General features: G+C 41.5%; 1 protein-coding gene across 2 annotated transcripts in view; it reads right to left on the bottom strand.

The window, feature by feature from the left end:
* The window catches only part of TBC1D8B (TBC1 domain family member 8B), a 71,710-nt gene that overhangs the window by 20,171 nt on the left and 34,490 nt on the right, over positions 1-17,049 (bottom strand). The window contains exons 3-11 of one of the 2 annotated variants that reach the window (XM_019521631.1): positions 15,833-15,951; positions 15,217-15,442; positions 12,945-13,185; positions 10,214-10,421; positions 8,229-8,396; positions 5,620-5,766; positions 2,214-2,364; positions 558-772; positions 7-72 (exon numbers count right to left, since the gene is read on the bottom strand). In XM_019521631.1, the coding sequence (XP_019377176.1) occupies positions 7-72; positions 558-772; positions 2,214-2,364; positions 5,620-5,766; positions 8,229-8,396; positions 10,214-10,421; positions 12,945-13,185; positions 15,217-15,442; positions 15,833-15,951 (1,541 nt within the window). The remainder of the gene's footprint in view (positions 1-6; positions 73-557; positions 773-2,213; positions 2,365-5,619; positions 5,767-8,228; positions 8,397-10,213; positions 10,422-12,944; positions 13,186-15,216; positions 15,443-15,832; positions 15,952-17,049) is intronic. The other variant, XM_019521632.1, reaches the window with a different exon arrangement.

The following is a 17,049-nucleotide window of genomic DNA, read 5'->3' as shown; positions in this document are numbered from 1 at the left end:
AGCAACCAATAGCCAGAAAGCTTCTTCCTCTTTAGCATACAGCAGCAATACTGATGTCAAAATGTTCATCGCCTGTAACAGTCAAGCAGAGCAGGAGGCGTTAGCAAAGACAGACAACAGAAGCACTCGGTACAACTGAGTTTTGCTCTATGTTATATACTATGTATATTTCTTAAAGCTTGTGTATCACGTGTTTTCATAGTTCAGGCCAAATAAGCAACTCTAGCTATCTGTGGACCTATGCGACGATACAGTTAAAATTCACAGTACAACATTCAAGCTATATTCTGTACACTCAAAAGCAAGCTATAATGTAAGCCTCATAAATATCCAAAGATTACAGCAGATAAAGTCATGTCATAAGCAGTCTCTAGTGCCAAACAAGTACAGCACAAAAATCAGTATCATCTGATAGTTTGGAGTTTAAGCCAGAAGTAAACTGATGAATCTACAGAAGTGTGATATATTTTATATGGCATTGCTATAATAATGGTTATCATGCATTAATGTAAGTAATGGTTAGATGACTAACATGTGCAGTCTCAGGGCAGTCCCACCTGACAGTACCCAATCTTGGGATTTCTGTATGCATAAGCTGTGAGAACTCTCCGGAGCGCAGAAATGCCAGTGTCACTCTGAAATGCTGGGTGCTCAGGCAGGGAACGACGCAAGTCTCGCTCAATTTCATCAGTAGCCAAGGTGCTTGTCCCAATGGACATTTCCACCACTTCCGTGTAATAACCAGGGTTGGTAGCCATGTCATTAACAGCACCTGCCAACGTGTTTTATTGCACAACGTAAGATGACAACAGTCGAGTACCACATCAGTTCTTTCCAAAACGTATACAAGTTCAAGTAGCTATTAAACTACATCAACATCGTGATTCTCTAGGACATTATCTCAGTATTACACAAGAGTGGCATTATTGAAATCAGTGGGCCCCATACTGGCCTAACACTGAATTGTAAAGTGGAAAAGGTAGTCAACATAATTAACATGGTACCTTCCTTTGCATTACATACCTAATTTCTCTTCCCTTCCATAAAAAACAAACAAACCTTTTTCTATCTGTAATTGTGCACATCTTTTCTGGAAAGGCAATTTTTTCTTCCTCCTTAAGAAAGCTGGTCAAACCATTTCTGATCTATGCACTTTTCTGAAAGCACCTGTGTTTCTCAGTGGGAACAATCTAAGCTTTCTGTATCATTACATGCTAAACATGCTCAAACACCAAGCTGATGTGTGGCATAAATGCCCAAACCTTGAAGAAAAGCTAACAATTCTATGACTGTTGTGTTTATAAACTCTCAGCAAGAACTATCACATGGTATACTGGCTGGATAAATTTAAAAGTAATTGTTATGGTATACTAAACCTCTGGAAGAACTACACAAATCACCACTGGTATGGGGAGGGATGGGAGTGGAGAAGACAGCCACAGACTTCCAGTGCAACCACCAGCATGTCCTTGGGGCAGTTTCCACAAGCACTGTAGTTAATGGGAGCTGTAAGTGCACAGTGCCTTACTCCGCACATCAGCACTTTTGTTGCAAAACGCAGATGATGATAGTACTTCCCTGCCTCATGAACAGAATGGAATTCATCTGAACAAACTGCTTGTCAAAGGAGATAAAGATATTGTACTACTGTGATAAAGGCCATGAAAGCACTTCTGTCATTTCCACATGCAAATGTCTTTGGAAGAACTGTAAGTAAAACCCGTTATATGTTTATAACCATGAATCTGTGATTTAAGTAGCATTGTCAAAAAGTTAGTCAAAATCCAAATAAAACTCTCTACTAGAGAAGCCATTGGTTTATGAAGCTGCCATCCCTACCAAAAGCTGTTTAAATTGAACTAGGGAACAAAGTTCCATGACAAGGGTTTAAAATGAAGTCAGAACAGGGTTAATCTAATGCTGTCCCCTTGAAACTTTAGGGCATTGCAGGCAACCTACCAATGAAATGAGCATAATTTTACTAGTACAGTTTTAAGAAGCTGTTGGAGTCAGCAAATTAGTCTTTTAATAGTCAAGACTATAGGCTTGGGCTTGTTTCAATTCAAGACTGTAAGATCCTTACCTGGTTGCTTTAATGCTTCTTTCTTCAGAAATTCAAGACTTTGCTGCAGCAGAAAACAGCAGTTTTGACACAGTGTCTTTGATCGCTAACTAGAACGTTCCCATCCCTAAAATTCACTACTACTCAGTACCTGAGAAGAGAAGCCACAGCTCTCCTCTTAACATCTCTGGGATCCCTCGTACTACTAGGTCACGAGTCTTCCTTGTCCGAAACATGCTAACACCACGGCCACATTCTGCAAAGAGGATATTCCAGGATTGCTCTTTCATTTTTTCTTTTAACTATCAAAGCAAAAATAAAAGTCCAGTTAGCAAGTCAGTCAGTTTGAAAGTCAGTCCGTATGCTGAAAGGAGAGGAGCAAATGTTACTCTTGGTTATGCCAACATAAATGGGAATAACAAGACCTATGTCAGTACTATTACTCTGGACTTGCATTGGAGTAGGTAAAAGCAGAACTGATTCTCTATACAGTAGGTCAAATTAAGTAAGGAAAATATAAGCAAACTGATTACTTATTTTCAATATCCCATCTAATACAATGGGAATGAGACTAAATTCCTCCATGTTTATTCATGGCTAAATATATTTCAGTCTCCTCCATACAGGAGACTGTCAGTAAAAGCTAAGCAAACGTGATAAAGTTGGCATTTTTTTGCCAATAAAATGCAATCAAAACTAAGAGAGATAGAGGAAGTGATCCAAGCAACTCATTTCTTAGCAGGATACAAATCTTCCAATTATTCATTAATGTCTTCCTCGCATCAACAGCTCTTACTTGAAGGACCGTCCTTGAGGCCCTTTTGGCTGCAAACCACCCCAGAGATCTGTCCTTTGGGAAAGCTGTGCTGTGTGGAGAGACTGACAGTCAAAAGACTTCAGTGGGGCAGAAGAAAGTTTGCTAAGGGACATAAATGTCACTGTGGTCAGGCCAGGCTTTGCAAAAGCCTGCAAGAAAAGTAACAGCTATCACCAAAACATATTGCTAGTATGGACATGGGTGATGAGAAAAAGTCAGTACTCAATGCAGGGCAGCCATTCCTATTATCTAGTAACCTCAGCTTCTCCTGTGGAACTCTGTGACTGCTCTTCATTGCATGGGGGGGTGTGGAAAGTCCCCATAACATCAGCCAATGTTTAAACATCCTCATATTTTGCAGAGATGGTCAACAATAGAAAAAAAAAATCTTCTGGGTGAAGCAACATGCTGGAATGAGATGGGCCACTCCAAGGGCAAAAGATAAAGGGGAAAAGGGGAAATAGAGAAGGAAAAGAGCAAGGCAGAAAAGGAATAAGCACAGAAAGAGACAGGGAAGAAGAAAATGAAGAAGGCACATGAGGCAGACTGCTCACAGGGGCCAACTTCAAAGGCCTGAGTAAAGAGACAGTGAAAGCAGTGTTATGGCCCTGATACATCAATGTAATTAAAAAAAAAAAGTGAAGAATTTCAAAGTCAATGAGACATCTCGCTTGCTTAATTACGTTGCGCTTATATGCTTCCTCTTTATGTGCCCACAAAATGCTTCTTGCTCACCTCAGCAATCAGCTTACTTCCCTTGGATATGGGAACCCAGATGACAAAACAGGTTATTCTGTTTTTTGCCTCCTCTCTCACCCCGTGTTGCGCCACCTCAGATGGCCAGATCCATGACACAGTGGGCTGGGGAACTGGGAAGTATCCTGTAGGTGCTCCAGGCTCTCAGTCTTTTCTGCCCCCGGTCTACTTACCCATTAAGCGTTCTGCAGCATCAAGCTGTTCTCAGAGCAACTCCAAACAAACAGAACTAAAGGTGAATCAATAACTAGAACAATTTGAAGCAGGAAATCGGGCCTAGTTTAAGACCAGCACTGAGGACTCAAAATGCATAAGTCCATATGGAATCCAGAGCACATCATATATTTATCTGGCATGAAATTGAAGAGAATAAAGTAAACTAGTCCATTTCTGCTAAAGCTCAAAAATGGATTTCTCCTGAAACGTCCATGACCTCAGTGAGGCTAGCCAAAAGAGGAAAGCCTACTTGTGTGACTAAGAGCTGGTGAGTCAGTTCCTTACTTAAGCAAAACTGAAGTTATGAGTATATTGTCTGAGTAAGGAGAGAGAAGTGTTGAATATAGCTCTTTGCAAAGTACAAGACTTGCATGCTACAATGAACTTCATTATGCGGGCAAAATGCAATTCAGCTTTCCGTGATCTTACAGGCAGGGCAATTAATGATTACCATCACTATTGCTACAACTTGGGAACAGCATGTGCGCTGTTACTCCATTTTGTCTTTTTTAACATTGCAGGGATGCTCACTCTGTAAGGGGGAGCAAGGAAGCCTTGGGAAGCCCTAGACATCAGGATCTCAGGGTTATGAGGTTCCTTGCCATGCAATCAGGACCTGGGCATCTCCAGAAGAACCAACTGGAACTGGGGCTCTCAACATTTCTGGGTCTCTCCTCTGCACTGGTGTCTTCCCATAATCAAGACTCCTGGAATTCTGGCAGCCCAGGGAATACAGATAGTGGGCTCTATTATGCTTACGTGTGTACTGGGGAGAAGGGCCAAAATGACACGATAAAAAGAAACACAATTAAAAGTTACAGAATGAAAGTTCAGAAGTTCCAATTTCTCTTCCAAACCAGAATGAAAACTTCTTTGGAATACAGGAATTTCTCATAGAACAGAAATTCTACGTTTTGACTAATTCTGGTCCCAATCCCACAAGCTCTTCAGTACCCGTAGGCCATGTCCCAGTGTTGAACAGCACTTGGGAATGCTATCATGAAAACAGGCTCTGACCACTCACTCCAACACCACGCACCCTGCAAGGCAAAAGCAGCTCCAGCGTACATTTTTCAGGAGGGAGAGAGTGGGCAAACGGGTTCTCTCAGCAGCACCCCCTAAGCATAGTCCTGTTTCATGTAGACATGCTCACAAGTTCCCATGAACTGGGTTTCTAATGTAAAAAGTAAACAGAATTTTTTAAATACATTTTCCAAGCCTTCCTCATACATTAAATAGCAAAAATAAGGCATAGATCCATTTTTATCATTAATAAAGTAAGTATATTCTCCAAATCAAAATGTTGTTACTAAGATGTGCATAGGGAATGAAGTGAGGGGGAACAAATTAAACTGATCTCTGGATTGCATTTTATTTGTTCCCAAACCATTTCCTGTAGTTGTTAAGTCCTGGCAATTCATATGGATGCGATTTTAAGCACAAGCTCAGCGCTACAAAATATTATACTATTTATATGACAATAACAACAATAATGGCAGCTCCTTCCTGCGGGAGGCAGAAGAGCTGGATGATATTGCTAAGAAAGGATAAGGTGTATGCTTATTAAACAAGATGAGCAAAAATTGAATAATGTGATATACAAACCCCTTTGGAAATATAACAAAGAGTAAAGAAGCAGAGTAGGCAGAGGAGAGAAGATTGCCCAAGCAATAGGGGTAGGGAGGAAATCAAGTTTTAACTGAAATAAAGTTTCCACTTCAATTTAGTCCTTTTCAAATTAGAAACAGAAAGTTGCCCACTTCCTTACCATTTTAGAGTCCAGGTTCTCGGCATCCTGAGGATGGAAAACAGTCATAAGGGCTTCCGTGCTGACAGTCTTGCTGCTGTCTTTTTGCCCCATCGACCGTCCCTCATAATAATCCACCAAGTTATCAGGGTCAGGACTAATGGCAACCTACACAGAATACATTAAACCCCAACAGCCAGAAGTCATCAGAAAGCAGCACTGATAAGAGATACTATCAAAATATCACTACTTGTGCACATTTTAAGAACCAACAGACATCAGACACATTATTATAACGCAATAATTATACAGGATTCAAGGACATGCTAAAAGTCTCCTACAGAAAATTACAAATAATCCCTTCCCTGCTGAATTTAAGGGGTAGCACTCGAAAAGGCCACATGATGCAGCAAGTTTTATGCCTATTTTTTCATGACAAACCCTTGTGGGACCAAGAGCTATATACGATACGCGGACAAGATCAAAAGCCACTGAAGACAAACAAGAGACTCCCATTGACTTCAACAGAAAAAGAGACACGGACATGAGCTGCCGTATATTAAAACTAGCAGTTAAATGCATTGTATATTTTTCGTCAGCCCAATATTTCTGATAGCATTTTAATAAAAATAAGCCAAAACATAATGAGCTCAGCACCACTGCCATTCAGCAAGTTCCTTTCGGCATGCATGCAAAAGATATTCATCTTTTGCACCTTAAGTGGAAAGATGATGGATTATAAAGAAATATGGTAGAGTAAAAATGGGCAAACAACTATGGAAGAGCACATGTGGCCAATCGAAAAGCCAAAGTTCATGAGAAAGCCAAACCTCAGCACCAAGATGCCACAGAAGTGGCTGCTCCCTCCTATAGATCAGGGGTTTTCAACCTTTTTTAACAAGTGTACTCCTTCTGTCTCAAAGTTTCAGCTCATGTACCCCTTTATATTTTTCTCTGGTTTTCAAGGGGCAGAGCTGTGAGAGCGGTTTATCCGGCGGCTGGCTGTGATGTGCTGCAAAGGGCTGGCAGCGCCTGCTGCATCCCTCCCCCTCCCCCAGGTAAGAAGCAAAGTATGGGAAGGGGCCAGGGGAGACGCCGCCACCGTGCCCCAGAGCGTGCTCCGCCTAGCCCGCCTGCCTGCCCATACGTACCCCCTACAACCTATCTGAGTATCCTGAGGGGTATACGTACCTCCGGTTGACAACCACTGCTATACTTCATTGCTGTTGTTATTCAATGATCTTGGGTTTTTTCATTGCTCACTTTAATTTTTAACCCTTAAGAACAGAACTCCAGGAAGAGGCTTTGACAACAAGCTATTTTTCCATGCTGAGCCAGCAGATGAACTGCACCGTTTCAGATCCCATTTTGGAGGCAATTCCAACCACTTACGATTTTTCAGCTGTTATTCCTCTAAACGGTTCCGAGCTGTGCACAGCAACAAGAAGGGCCATCTGTACTGAGTCGAAGGTTCTTTGTTTCATAAGTACTTCACTATATACAGCTGCCATCCCATCAAATATTAGGCTTAGAAAAAACTGTATGTTACCTACAGGTTAACTGCAGCTGTCTGCTCAACTCTGCCTATGTCCCTGCTCTTGACAGAATACCTCTCTGAGAGCCAACATCCCCAATGCTGATGATTGCCAAGAAACGTATTAGAAAATAAAATGCAGCAAATGTTCCTGCACAGCTGAGATGCCAGTCCCTGGATACTGTACCCTTCAGTGACAGGACTTGCCCTCGATTTGCTCAGTGTATAAAGATTTCCTAGAGTTTGAGACTGCCTGTTCTTAATGCTTGCTGGAGCAAGCAGAGATACCTAGTATTTACCCACACATAGCCCTCCCCAGTACAGCATTAGGTTAAGCAAGGGTAGGGTTATCCTACAGGAAAGTCATGTAGCTCCCAAACTGTGCATGCCAAGAGGGTTAAAGCCTAGCAAACTGTTCTGTATCTGGAACCTGACTGATCAGGACACTGTAAATGAAGGGTTTTTTGTTAGCTCCTTCACTGAATGTCAAAGTAAAATTCCAATCAAAACAGGGGCCTAAATGAATGAAAAGTATGAGGAAAGCATGCCAAAGACTACATTAAAAAGTGCTGGTTTCAGATGGTTTGAGGGTTATCTTCTGGATCCCACAGACCGGGGGTCGGACTTGATGATCTGCTCAGGTCTCTTCCAACCCTACCAACTATGAAACCATGAAATACAGCTTGGACAGATTTGGCCATGTCTAATAGGAGAAAATGTACAGTATGACAGGGCCTGAGCCAAACCCTCAACTGGGATAAACTGATCCAGCTCCACTGACTGCACAGGATCAATTTTACCCTGGCTGCTGGCTTTTGTTTTTTAAGTAGAGGAAAATGGGTTTAACATTCTTTTTCATTGTTATTTTTTTTTAAATGTGACTGCTTACAAAATCCAGGTATCAGACATCTTGAGGATTGAAACTGCTGCGCCCCTGAATTTATATCCAGTCCCATTTCACGTTAAAATCCAGATGCTTTACAGTGGCAACATAGAACATAAACTAAGACAGTTAGCTTCTTACTAGACAATGTGCTTATTTCAACACCCTCCCGTTAAGCAGTTGTTAAGAAATTAGTATTACTTATGCTGTCACCTCTGGATTTGTGGTGTGCTGTGGACTTGACGTTGCACCACATTTGAGCCGGAGCTTTACCACCAGTTGCTCAAAGTCTTTAACATCCGTGAAACGAAAAGCTCTTTTTCCTTTGATGCTAATGCTGACTCCACTGCTAGCTGGATCAGCTTTATCCACACCTACAACCTAAGGAGACAAGAACACACAAATCAGTTATCCCATCCTTTTACCTCATTTTGTCAGCTTGAGTTGAGAACAGAAAATAGCAAGTGCACGTAATTAAGAAAGCCCTCCCCCTCACTATCACCAATGACAATACGGATAAAATTAGACCACTACCCAAGCAGAATTAATACTGTGGGAATATTTAAGCTCATTATCATGAGGCACAAGATAAGTTACCTCCATTATAAAAACCAATCATTACTGGGGAAAAGACTTTCAAGAGATGAGCATATTGAATGCTGAGCATACCTGAATATTTAGTCCCCTGTGACTGCTGAAACTGGTGCATCTAACACTGTGATTTGAATTCAGTCAGACTCTGGCTCTTGAAAATAATCAAGTGAACCAGGTTGGACAGGAAAGGCTCTCCGCTGAGAATACCCTGCTGAAGACATCTGTCACAGCAAGCAACAGCTGGAGCAGATCTTAACTGACATGTCAGAATGGTTATGGGTTACCACCATTAATACGTTTTAATAATGGAGTGCTTTTGGGGAATAACATGTCAGCAAGACAACTGTTAATCACTAGGCTGACTCCTGCTGCTGAGTGTTTAATACCACTGCAAGGGAAGAATAAAGACTACCAACAAAAATGAAGCAACTCTGCAATGATGTAAAACAATGTTAAGGGCCTGAAAATCTGAAAAAGCAAAATCTGATTCTGTAACTCTAAATGTTAGGCTCTGGAGTTACAGTTGGTAAGAGTCCCTGTTCTTCTCAGTACTACCAAAACCAAATCACATGAACTACAATACCTAAACAAAGTATGCCGCACTTATACCCGTTCCAGCCTACTGAAGTCCGTTGAGCGCACTAGAAGTTGGCTTGCATCAGTGTATATCATGGCCTTTAGACTCCCATCTCAAGTGAAAAACATGCTCTGACAACATCCAGCAGGCAGCAGGGCAAAACCTCAATGGTATCAGCTGTCTTAGCTCCATTACTTGGAATAACAATACACACCAAATGAAGGTCTGCCCTATCCCATCTAGTATCCCATATAATGTATATGCATATGAGGAAGCAAGTATGAGCGTCACAAGAATGTGTGCCAACATCTTTATAATTTCCAAGGACAGTTATTTTAAAAAGTGTATTTGATACTGGTGCAAGGTGGTCAACACTAGGGTGATCAAAATGTGCCAATCTACCAAATATATGCAGCATAGGCAGAGATAGGAGAGTTTTTCTATGCACTGCTCCACAAATACGTTTTGTTTATCATAAGGCATAACGTAATCATCTCTATTACCTTACGGTCCTTACCTGTCCAAGGAGGTTTCTAATGGTAGATAGGCATTTATTCACTAACCTCCTTTTATATAATCCTCTGAACAAGTGGCACCAATCAGATTTATGCTGGCAAACTAAAGGGGATAGACAGCAGCACCTACCTCTGGTGCCTCAGACACCTGCCCCCTCCCACACTTTACTTTTGACTCATCTTACATTTTAAAGGAAGACACTCTGATTAAGTATGAACGGGGAGACTCATGCAAGATAAGATATTGGTGATCCCCTCCTCAACTAAAAAGCAGACAGAATGCATCAGAAGTCCTGGGACAGAAATGTGAAGAGGTTTTGTGTACAGCAGGTTTAGTTTAAGCACAGTTGATATTGGCGGGGATGTAAGTATACAAATTAAAACAAGCACAAATTGCATCTATTTCCTAATGAGATGCTTGACCAATAGAAAACTCAATGGCTGTGGCTATGTTATACTGAAAGACTTCTAATTTGTGTAGAATAACTGGCTCTGACCACAATTTGCACTACCTCTCTTAGAGGAATGATCACAGTGCACAGGTTGCCATCTTGGCTGGCAAAGCAGATGTAGTTCTCTGAAATGCACATTTTCCCCAGGGCGCTGAAATGGCAGAATGGAACCCATAAGAAGCATTCATGCACTTCCTGCAAGGTCTCTTCTTTGGGTAGCCTAAAGAACGCACTGAACTGCTTGCTGTGGGCTCGGCTCTCCAGACCTCTAAAACAGGATGAAAGGGAACAAGGGATTCAAAGTTGTAATTAATTCTTATATCACTTTACATTTAAAGCTGAACTGCCTTGGGAAAGGACTACTGTCCAAAAGTTAAATGACACATTTTCTAACACTAATAGTCCAGAGTGGTACTAAATAAAGGTCTGAACACCCTCATTTCCCAAAGAGCCCAGAGTGGTTAGCACACCGCAAAATCAGGCCCTTGAATTCACACTTTAGCAAGTATTTAAGCATATGCTTAAATCCATCCCTGTTCAACAAAGCACTTAAGTACGCATTTCAATCAAAATAGGTGCCTAACTCCAGATCTCAGAACGCTTTACAGGCACTAAAACGGGCAGAAATTTTTTTTGCAGAAATGGGCACTAAATCAGATAGGGGGGGAAATGCCTTCTAAAAACCCAAATATGCTCTGATTTCTGATGCCTCACGATAAACCAATGAAGCTTAAACATGTTTTGGCTTGCCAGAGGATTAAGGAACTAGAAACACAGCGTGTTAGAAGCATCTGCCATAGGATTATTATTCACACAAATGCTGCCAGAAACAGTGCTAGCAGGAGTGCTACATCCAACGCCAGCACTGCCACCAAACCAAGATGTCAATTACCTACAAAATACACACCTAGAGCAAGTGCAATCGTTGGTGTAATAAACACCTAGGGAGGGAGAGTTATTATTAAGGGTGTCAGGGGCTATAGCTAGGGGCTGATCAAATTAAATTAAGTGAAGAAAAATATTAAGCTAACAGATTTATGGAACTCCTGGACTGCTATCTAAAGCAGCAAAATGGAAATGAGAGTTGAAAAGGCAGGATACCTAACAATCATGTAACGACCTGGGGAAACACACTTTTCACCACGGCATATTTTATATCTGAAACTCCCATGTTCCCCAAAACAATTAAATGAGTAAGGAAAACCAGGCCCCAGGGCACTGCTGATTTTAAGTCACCCTTTGCCAATCATATGTCACCTTTCCATTTGCCATCCAATTAACACGTTAAAAAAATGGTTTCCTTTTCCCTCCTTTGCCAATAGGCTTCGTTTCAGTGACATGAGGGATTCTGATTTCCTATGCCTACTTCCTGCTAAAACCGCACTTTTAAAAAATTCACTTCATTGCAATCTTGTTCAGAAAATATTTCAGGTCCTTTAATACAATTCTTATCTAGAGTAAGTAACCCCTCCTGAGATGGTTACATGGTAGATGTGGGGATATAAAACCAACGATGATCTCTCTTTATGGAAAAGAAGAAAACAATAAAATATCAGAAATATTAAGCGGTCTTCTCAGAGGAAACAAATCAAGGAGTTTAGCAGCTTTAGTAAAATGAAAATACTAAATAATTCTGTATTTTTTCTGTTCTAAATCTCTTCTATTTCTTTATAAAAAAATAATAAAGTCTTCAATTACAATCATTTCTGGTTTGTAAAACATGAAAGGATTTTATAAACCCAGACTGGAAACCAACTGATTAGCTTTAATGATGCACAAGATGCTCATTCAGATGCCCTCAGAAAAAAATTAAGTTGAATCATACAAAATTGTTATTTCAGGGCCTCTCCAGTAGAAGGGCTTCTAAAAAATTAAAAACACGCCCATGGTTATTTGTAATAATATACCCACTGGGCCAGACTTCACGTTCAATACCACTTAGACAAATCTGAAAACCTCCACTGGTTTCGTGCAGACAATCCAAATTTATACTTGCTTAGGATACCAAAATTTGGCTCTGTCTAGCTCAGGGGTGGTAAACCAGCAGTATGAGTGCCACAGGTGGCACAGGCAGCCTGTGTGTGTGACATGTGGCAGATGGGGGAGGGGACAGGTAGCACAGCAGCAGATAGGGAAAGAAGCAGTAAGCAGAGCCACAGATCAGGGAGAAGAAGGGAAGTGGAGCAGCACTGGGGGAGGGTGCGGGGCTAATTTGTGGCATGTCTGCCAGGAAGAATGGCCCCCACTGATCTAGTTAATCCTATATTGGGATGCAATGCAAGAGAATGAAGACTAGCACAAGACATTTCTCCTCCACAAATCATAGTGAAGACAATCAGCTCCCTTATTCACTTGGATACTTCTTTCTGGGTAAATAACACATTGTGTTCAGGTCCATCTTAAGGAAGGAGATCCCTGCACTTACAGATTAAATATGCAAGAAGTAAAAGTCTACTTAATTCCTGCTCTGCCACGTACTTTGAATAGCATTTCTGTTCATTCAGTTATCCATGGAGAAGCAGTACAGATAGGACAGAGGCACATGAGACAAGTCTTTGCAAATCAAGCTTCTCTCGCTCATCAATCATGGTAATATCATTTCTTCTGCCAAATAACAGTAAATTGTAGAACCCTGAATCATTTCATCCCTAAAGCTTAACAAGGCACTTGAGCAAGAGAGATAAGCATCTACAAAGCTGTTATTGCAAAGCCCTTGGGACTCCCTTACCTATACCTTAGAACTGTACTGTGAACAGAGAGGATGCACTACCTACACTACAAAATAAATTACCTCTTAGTGATTTGCAGGGGATCATGGAGGATTTGGTCACTTTCAAAAGTCTCCTTGTCAAAAAGTCTCCTTACGGTGTAGTTTGCCAGCTGCTCCATGAGCAGGAAGGTCTCATTAATGTGCAAAAACATGGAAAAGTAGTGATCCTCCCCATGGGAGCACACATGAATGCTCTCCGTCAGGATCACATTGGAGGTCTTTTCAAGTCTCGAGATTTCATCCCAGGAGATGATGAGTTTTACTGAAAAACAGGTTTATAAACAGTGTACATAATTTATCATTATAAATATTAGTTTAAGGGAACATATACATGGTCAACAGCAATAATGAAGTGTAATGAAACAGAGCAGTAAAATCGCTGTTCATCAGGCAGTTTAATCATAGCTAAAAGCACTACAGCAAGCCATAGAACAACCTTCATTGTAGTTCTCATTTCAGACAAAAATGTGGGTTTTGTGCTGAAAAAGAGAAAATTGTTTTGATCCAGGTCAGTTTTCTTGCTTACTTTTTAAACAGACAGGCCCAATAACAGTAGCTTCCTGCACTAAAATACTTGCATGGCTTGCAATTGTTCTTTTCACTTAATGCAAAACAAGTTCTACATACCACAAGAAAATTAAATTTGCAGTTTGTAAGGGCCAGATTACAAATAACCCCTCCTCATGCTGAACAGTACCATCCTCCACAAGTATTTCACTGGGTTCAGTGGGACTACTTGCTCTGGTTAAATACTACTGACACCTATAAGGGTAATAATCTATCCCTACAGCAGAAGCAGGGCAGGGTGGCACATTACAGATTTCATAGACATTTGGGCTTCACCAGGGGATCAGAGTCCAGCCCCCTGCCCCAGGGGCAGGAAGTCAGCAGGGATCATAGGATCCCAGCAAGATAAGCATCCAAATGTGTCTTGAAGGTGTTCAAAGTGGGTGCTTGAACCGCCTCCGACAGCAATCTATTCCAAACCTTGTGGGCTCAGACAGTGAAGAAGTTCTTTCTTATGTCCAGATGATGAGGCAAGAGCATTCGTAGCTACAGCCTGCTTCATCGGATGCCATGAATGGACTGCTGCCATAGCATCTGACAAAGTAGACCTCTGAAAGATCATGCCTCTCAATGAATGTTAGCCATCTTAGTCTATAAAGGTGCCATCCTTCTCTGTCTTCTGCTTAATTGTGGGCTATCTCAATCTAGCTCTAAGTATTTGATGACGCTGTTTTGTTGCCCAGTCCTGAAAGGTACTGTCCACTGCCTTCCAAGTGCTGAATGCAAGCAACTGCTATCGACTTCAGCGGGAACTGAGGGTGTTCGGTTCCCTGCAATTACCACTTGCAAAACCAAACAGACTACTAAAACTATAGCTGTTGCTAATACAAAGCCAGAGACTATCTTTTAAGATGCTCTAAAGGAAATTTGCCAAGCTAGAATTTTATGGAGAGAAAAACATCAAAGAGCACCATATAAGCAAATACTAAATTAGGCTCTCTAATCTTTGTTTCACCTGAAACTGCAAAATTGCCAAACTGTGTCACACAGGCTGCTTTGTTTTAATGCGCACTTAGATTCATAGATGCTAGGGTTGGAAGGAACCTCAAAGGATCATCGAGTCCGAACCCCTGCCAGTGGCAGGAAAAAGCTGAAGTAAGACTTCATCAAGCAAGCCCACCATTTATATCTAACAGGCTTGGTATCTTTCTGATGCACCTTAATGCCTCCTGTTAGCAATGGTGAAATACATGTATATTTTCATTACATTTATCCATTTATAAGGCTATGCAACTTTCTTCGCATTTTTGAGTTGGAATGTTGCATATTTATTATTCCCTGAACTCAATACATTTGCTGGAGCAAAGTGAATTTACTCACTAGAGTTATGCATAAATATCACCACTGTACAATCTATCTGTTTGGGAAGCTATTTTTAAGTCTACATGCAAGACAGGAACTAAATCACAAGTCTCATGGACTGAATTAATGAACTTGTACAGCTTGAGCTAAAAATGCATGCTCTGCAGCAGAGAATTATAACAGACCTACATTTTGTGTGAAGTGGAGACAAAGATATGCAGCACAAACTGACTAGAGGGTTATATATGCAAATATATGCATAGAAAAGAGCAGAAAAAAGGCACTGGTTTTGAACCTCAATTCTCACATTATGAAATATGTGAAGAAATATATCAACATTTGATCTCTGAAGACTGAATTTGAAATTGCTTCGTATCTGAAGAATGGTAAACAAAATGCTGATAAGTCATTGGGGCTGACTTACTTTCTGCTCCCAACAAAAAGGAATAAAAGCTAAGGAAGTTGGTACTGAGGTAAAGCCACCCCTGACAGGGCACTCGCCCTCTCCAGTAACTGCATGAGTAATAGGTCACCAACTTCTCCTGCTCTGGCAATCCAAAACACTTTTCAAATTTCAGAAGAGCTTCCCGGAATTTCTCAGGATCTTCTTCTTTTATGAACGAACCCTTCCCCTCTTCAGCAATCAAGCCCTAGAAGTAAAATAAAACAAGCAAAAAAATCATCTGATCAAAAAGAAATGTCTGTCCAGCCGGGCCATGTAATTAAAGATCTTATGTAAAAGCTGAGGGGGAGAAGCAGTGGGATACTCTATTTTCCATCAATTTTAAACAGTTACTTAAGGCCAATGGATATTTTATTTACCAGCAGCAACAGAATTTCTCTTAGCATTTTTGAATAGGGTAGAATAGTTTCATCCCACTTAACTGCTCCTATTTAACTCAAATGTACAATCTGTTGACAAGCATTAGACTGACAGTGCTGTCCCCCTTGCCCTAGAAAGGGGGTGTTTCCAATATGTTTCTGAAGAGCAAGTCAGAAAAAGTTAACTCTATTAGCTATGCAGCCTGCATGCTACTTACTCTGATTTTTCCCTGTACAAAGCTAGTAATATCTTCATTTGAATCGAATACAGACAAAGTCTTCATAACATTGTGCTCCAACCAGTCCCAGTGTTCTGTTATTTCTTCTCTGCTGGCTCCTGATGGAAAGAACAAGTTTATAGGACTTATGATATAAAAATTAATCAAACAAAGGCACCAAGGCCCTGGTCCACAAGGAACTTGGGCAGAATGCAAGTGCTGAAGTCTAGAAGTGCTACCTTCTAATGCAGGAGGACTGAAGTGTACAAACTTCTAAGTTTCCACCAATAAAATTCCCCCAAAAACCTAGAGTTCTGTTTTCACGTGTGCCCAGAAGTTGTCAACAGCAAACAGGCTGGTTCCCATTTCAAAATCTTCACTCCCCCTCATGGTCCACAGAATAAGTATTTCTACATCTATATCCCCTGATGGGCCTGATCCCAGGTATCTCCACATGGACAAGTGCTGTACCCTTTAAACTAGTCACGCTCTCTCTCTCCCCCACTCTAACCCTGCGGATCTTCCATGCCTTTCTGGACCCTGGTACCGCACCAATATGGGCAGAGTGCTCCCACCCCAGAGTAGCCAGATGGTTAGGGCACACTCCCAGGCAGAGAGAGGTATGGATCTGAAACCCGTCACGCAGAGAAGGGAGGCTTAAGACTCCCAGAGCCTGGGCAACTGATCTATCAATACGTTATTGTACAGAAGGGGATGAAGAAGGAACTAACATCAACTGTGTTTTGGAAGAAAGGAGTAATGCCTCCTCTGGTTTCAAATGAAATAGCCTAAGCACTTAACTCCAGGACAAATCCCAAGCACAGGTACTCTCTTTCCATGCAACACAGTGAGGGGTCTAAGCCTTGGAAATGAGAGGCAGCTAAGAGAAACTGTCCTCTTCAACATTAGCTCTCGAGGCAGCTTCTCTTACAGTGTGCTGGCTATTACGAATCCTATTCTGAGGTGCCTTCCTTCCCCTTTGTGGACTGCATACAGGGCCCACACACCTTTACATAGGGGGTAAAAAGAAGGTCCCAGGTAATGTGGGGCCCTTGCAGGATGCGTTGGGAAACTTGGTCGTCACACCAGATGACAAAGCTAACATGTTTAATGATTTCTTTGCCTCTGTCTTCCTAAGTAGGGACCAGAACAGCAACCTCCCAGCCGGGCCCCCTTTGGGCCCCGGGGGAGGCACACCTGGGCCAACGGTTAGCGAG

The sequence above is a fragment of the Gavialis gangeticus genome, unplaced genomic scaffold (genome assembly GCF_001723915.1).
Source record: "Gavialis gangeticus isolate Ggan-Ray unplaced genomic scaffold, GavGan_comp1, whole genome shotgun sequence".
NCBI classification, from domain to species: Eukaryota; Metazoa; Chordata; order Crocodylia; family Gavialidae; genus Gavialis; species Gavialis gangeticus.
The sequence above is the reverse complement of the archived record's forward strand: the minus strand, read 5'-3'. Positions and strand labels throughout refer to the sequence as shown.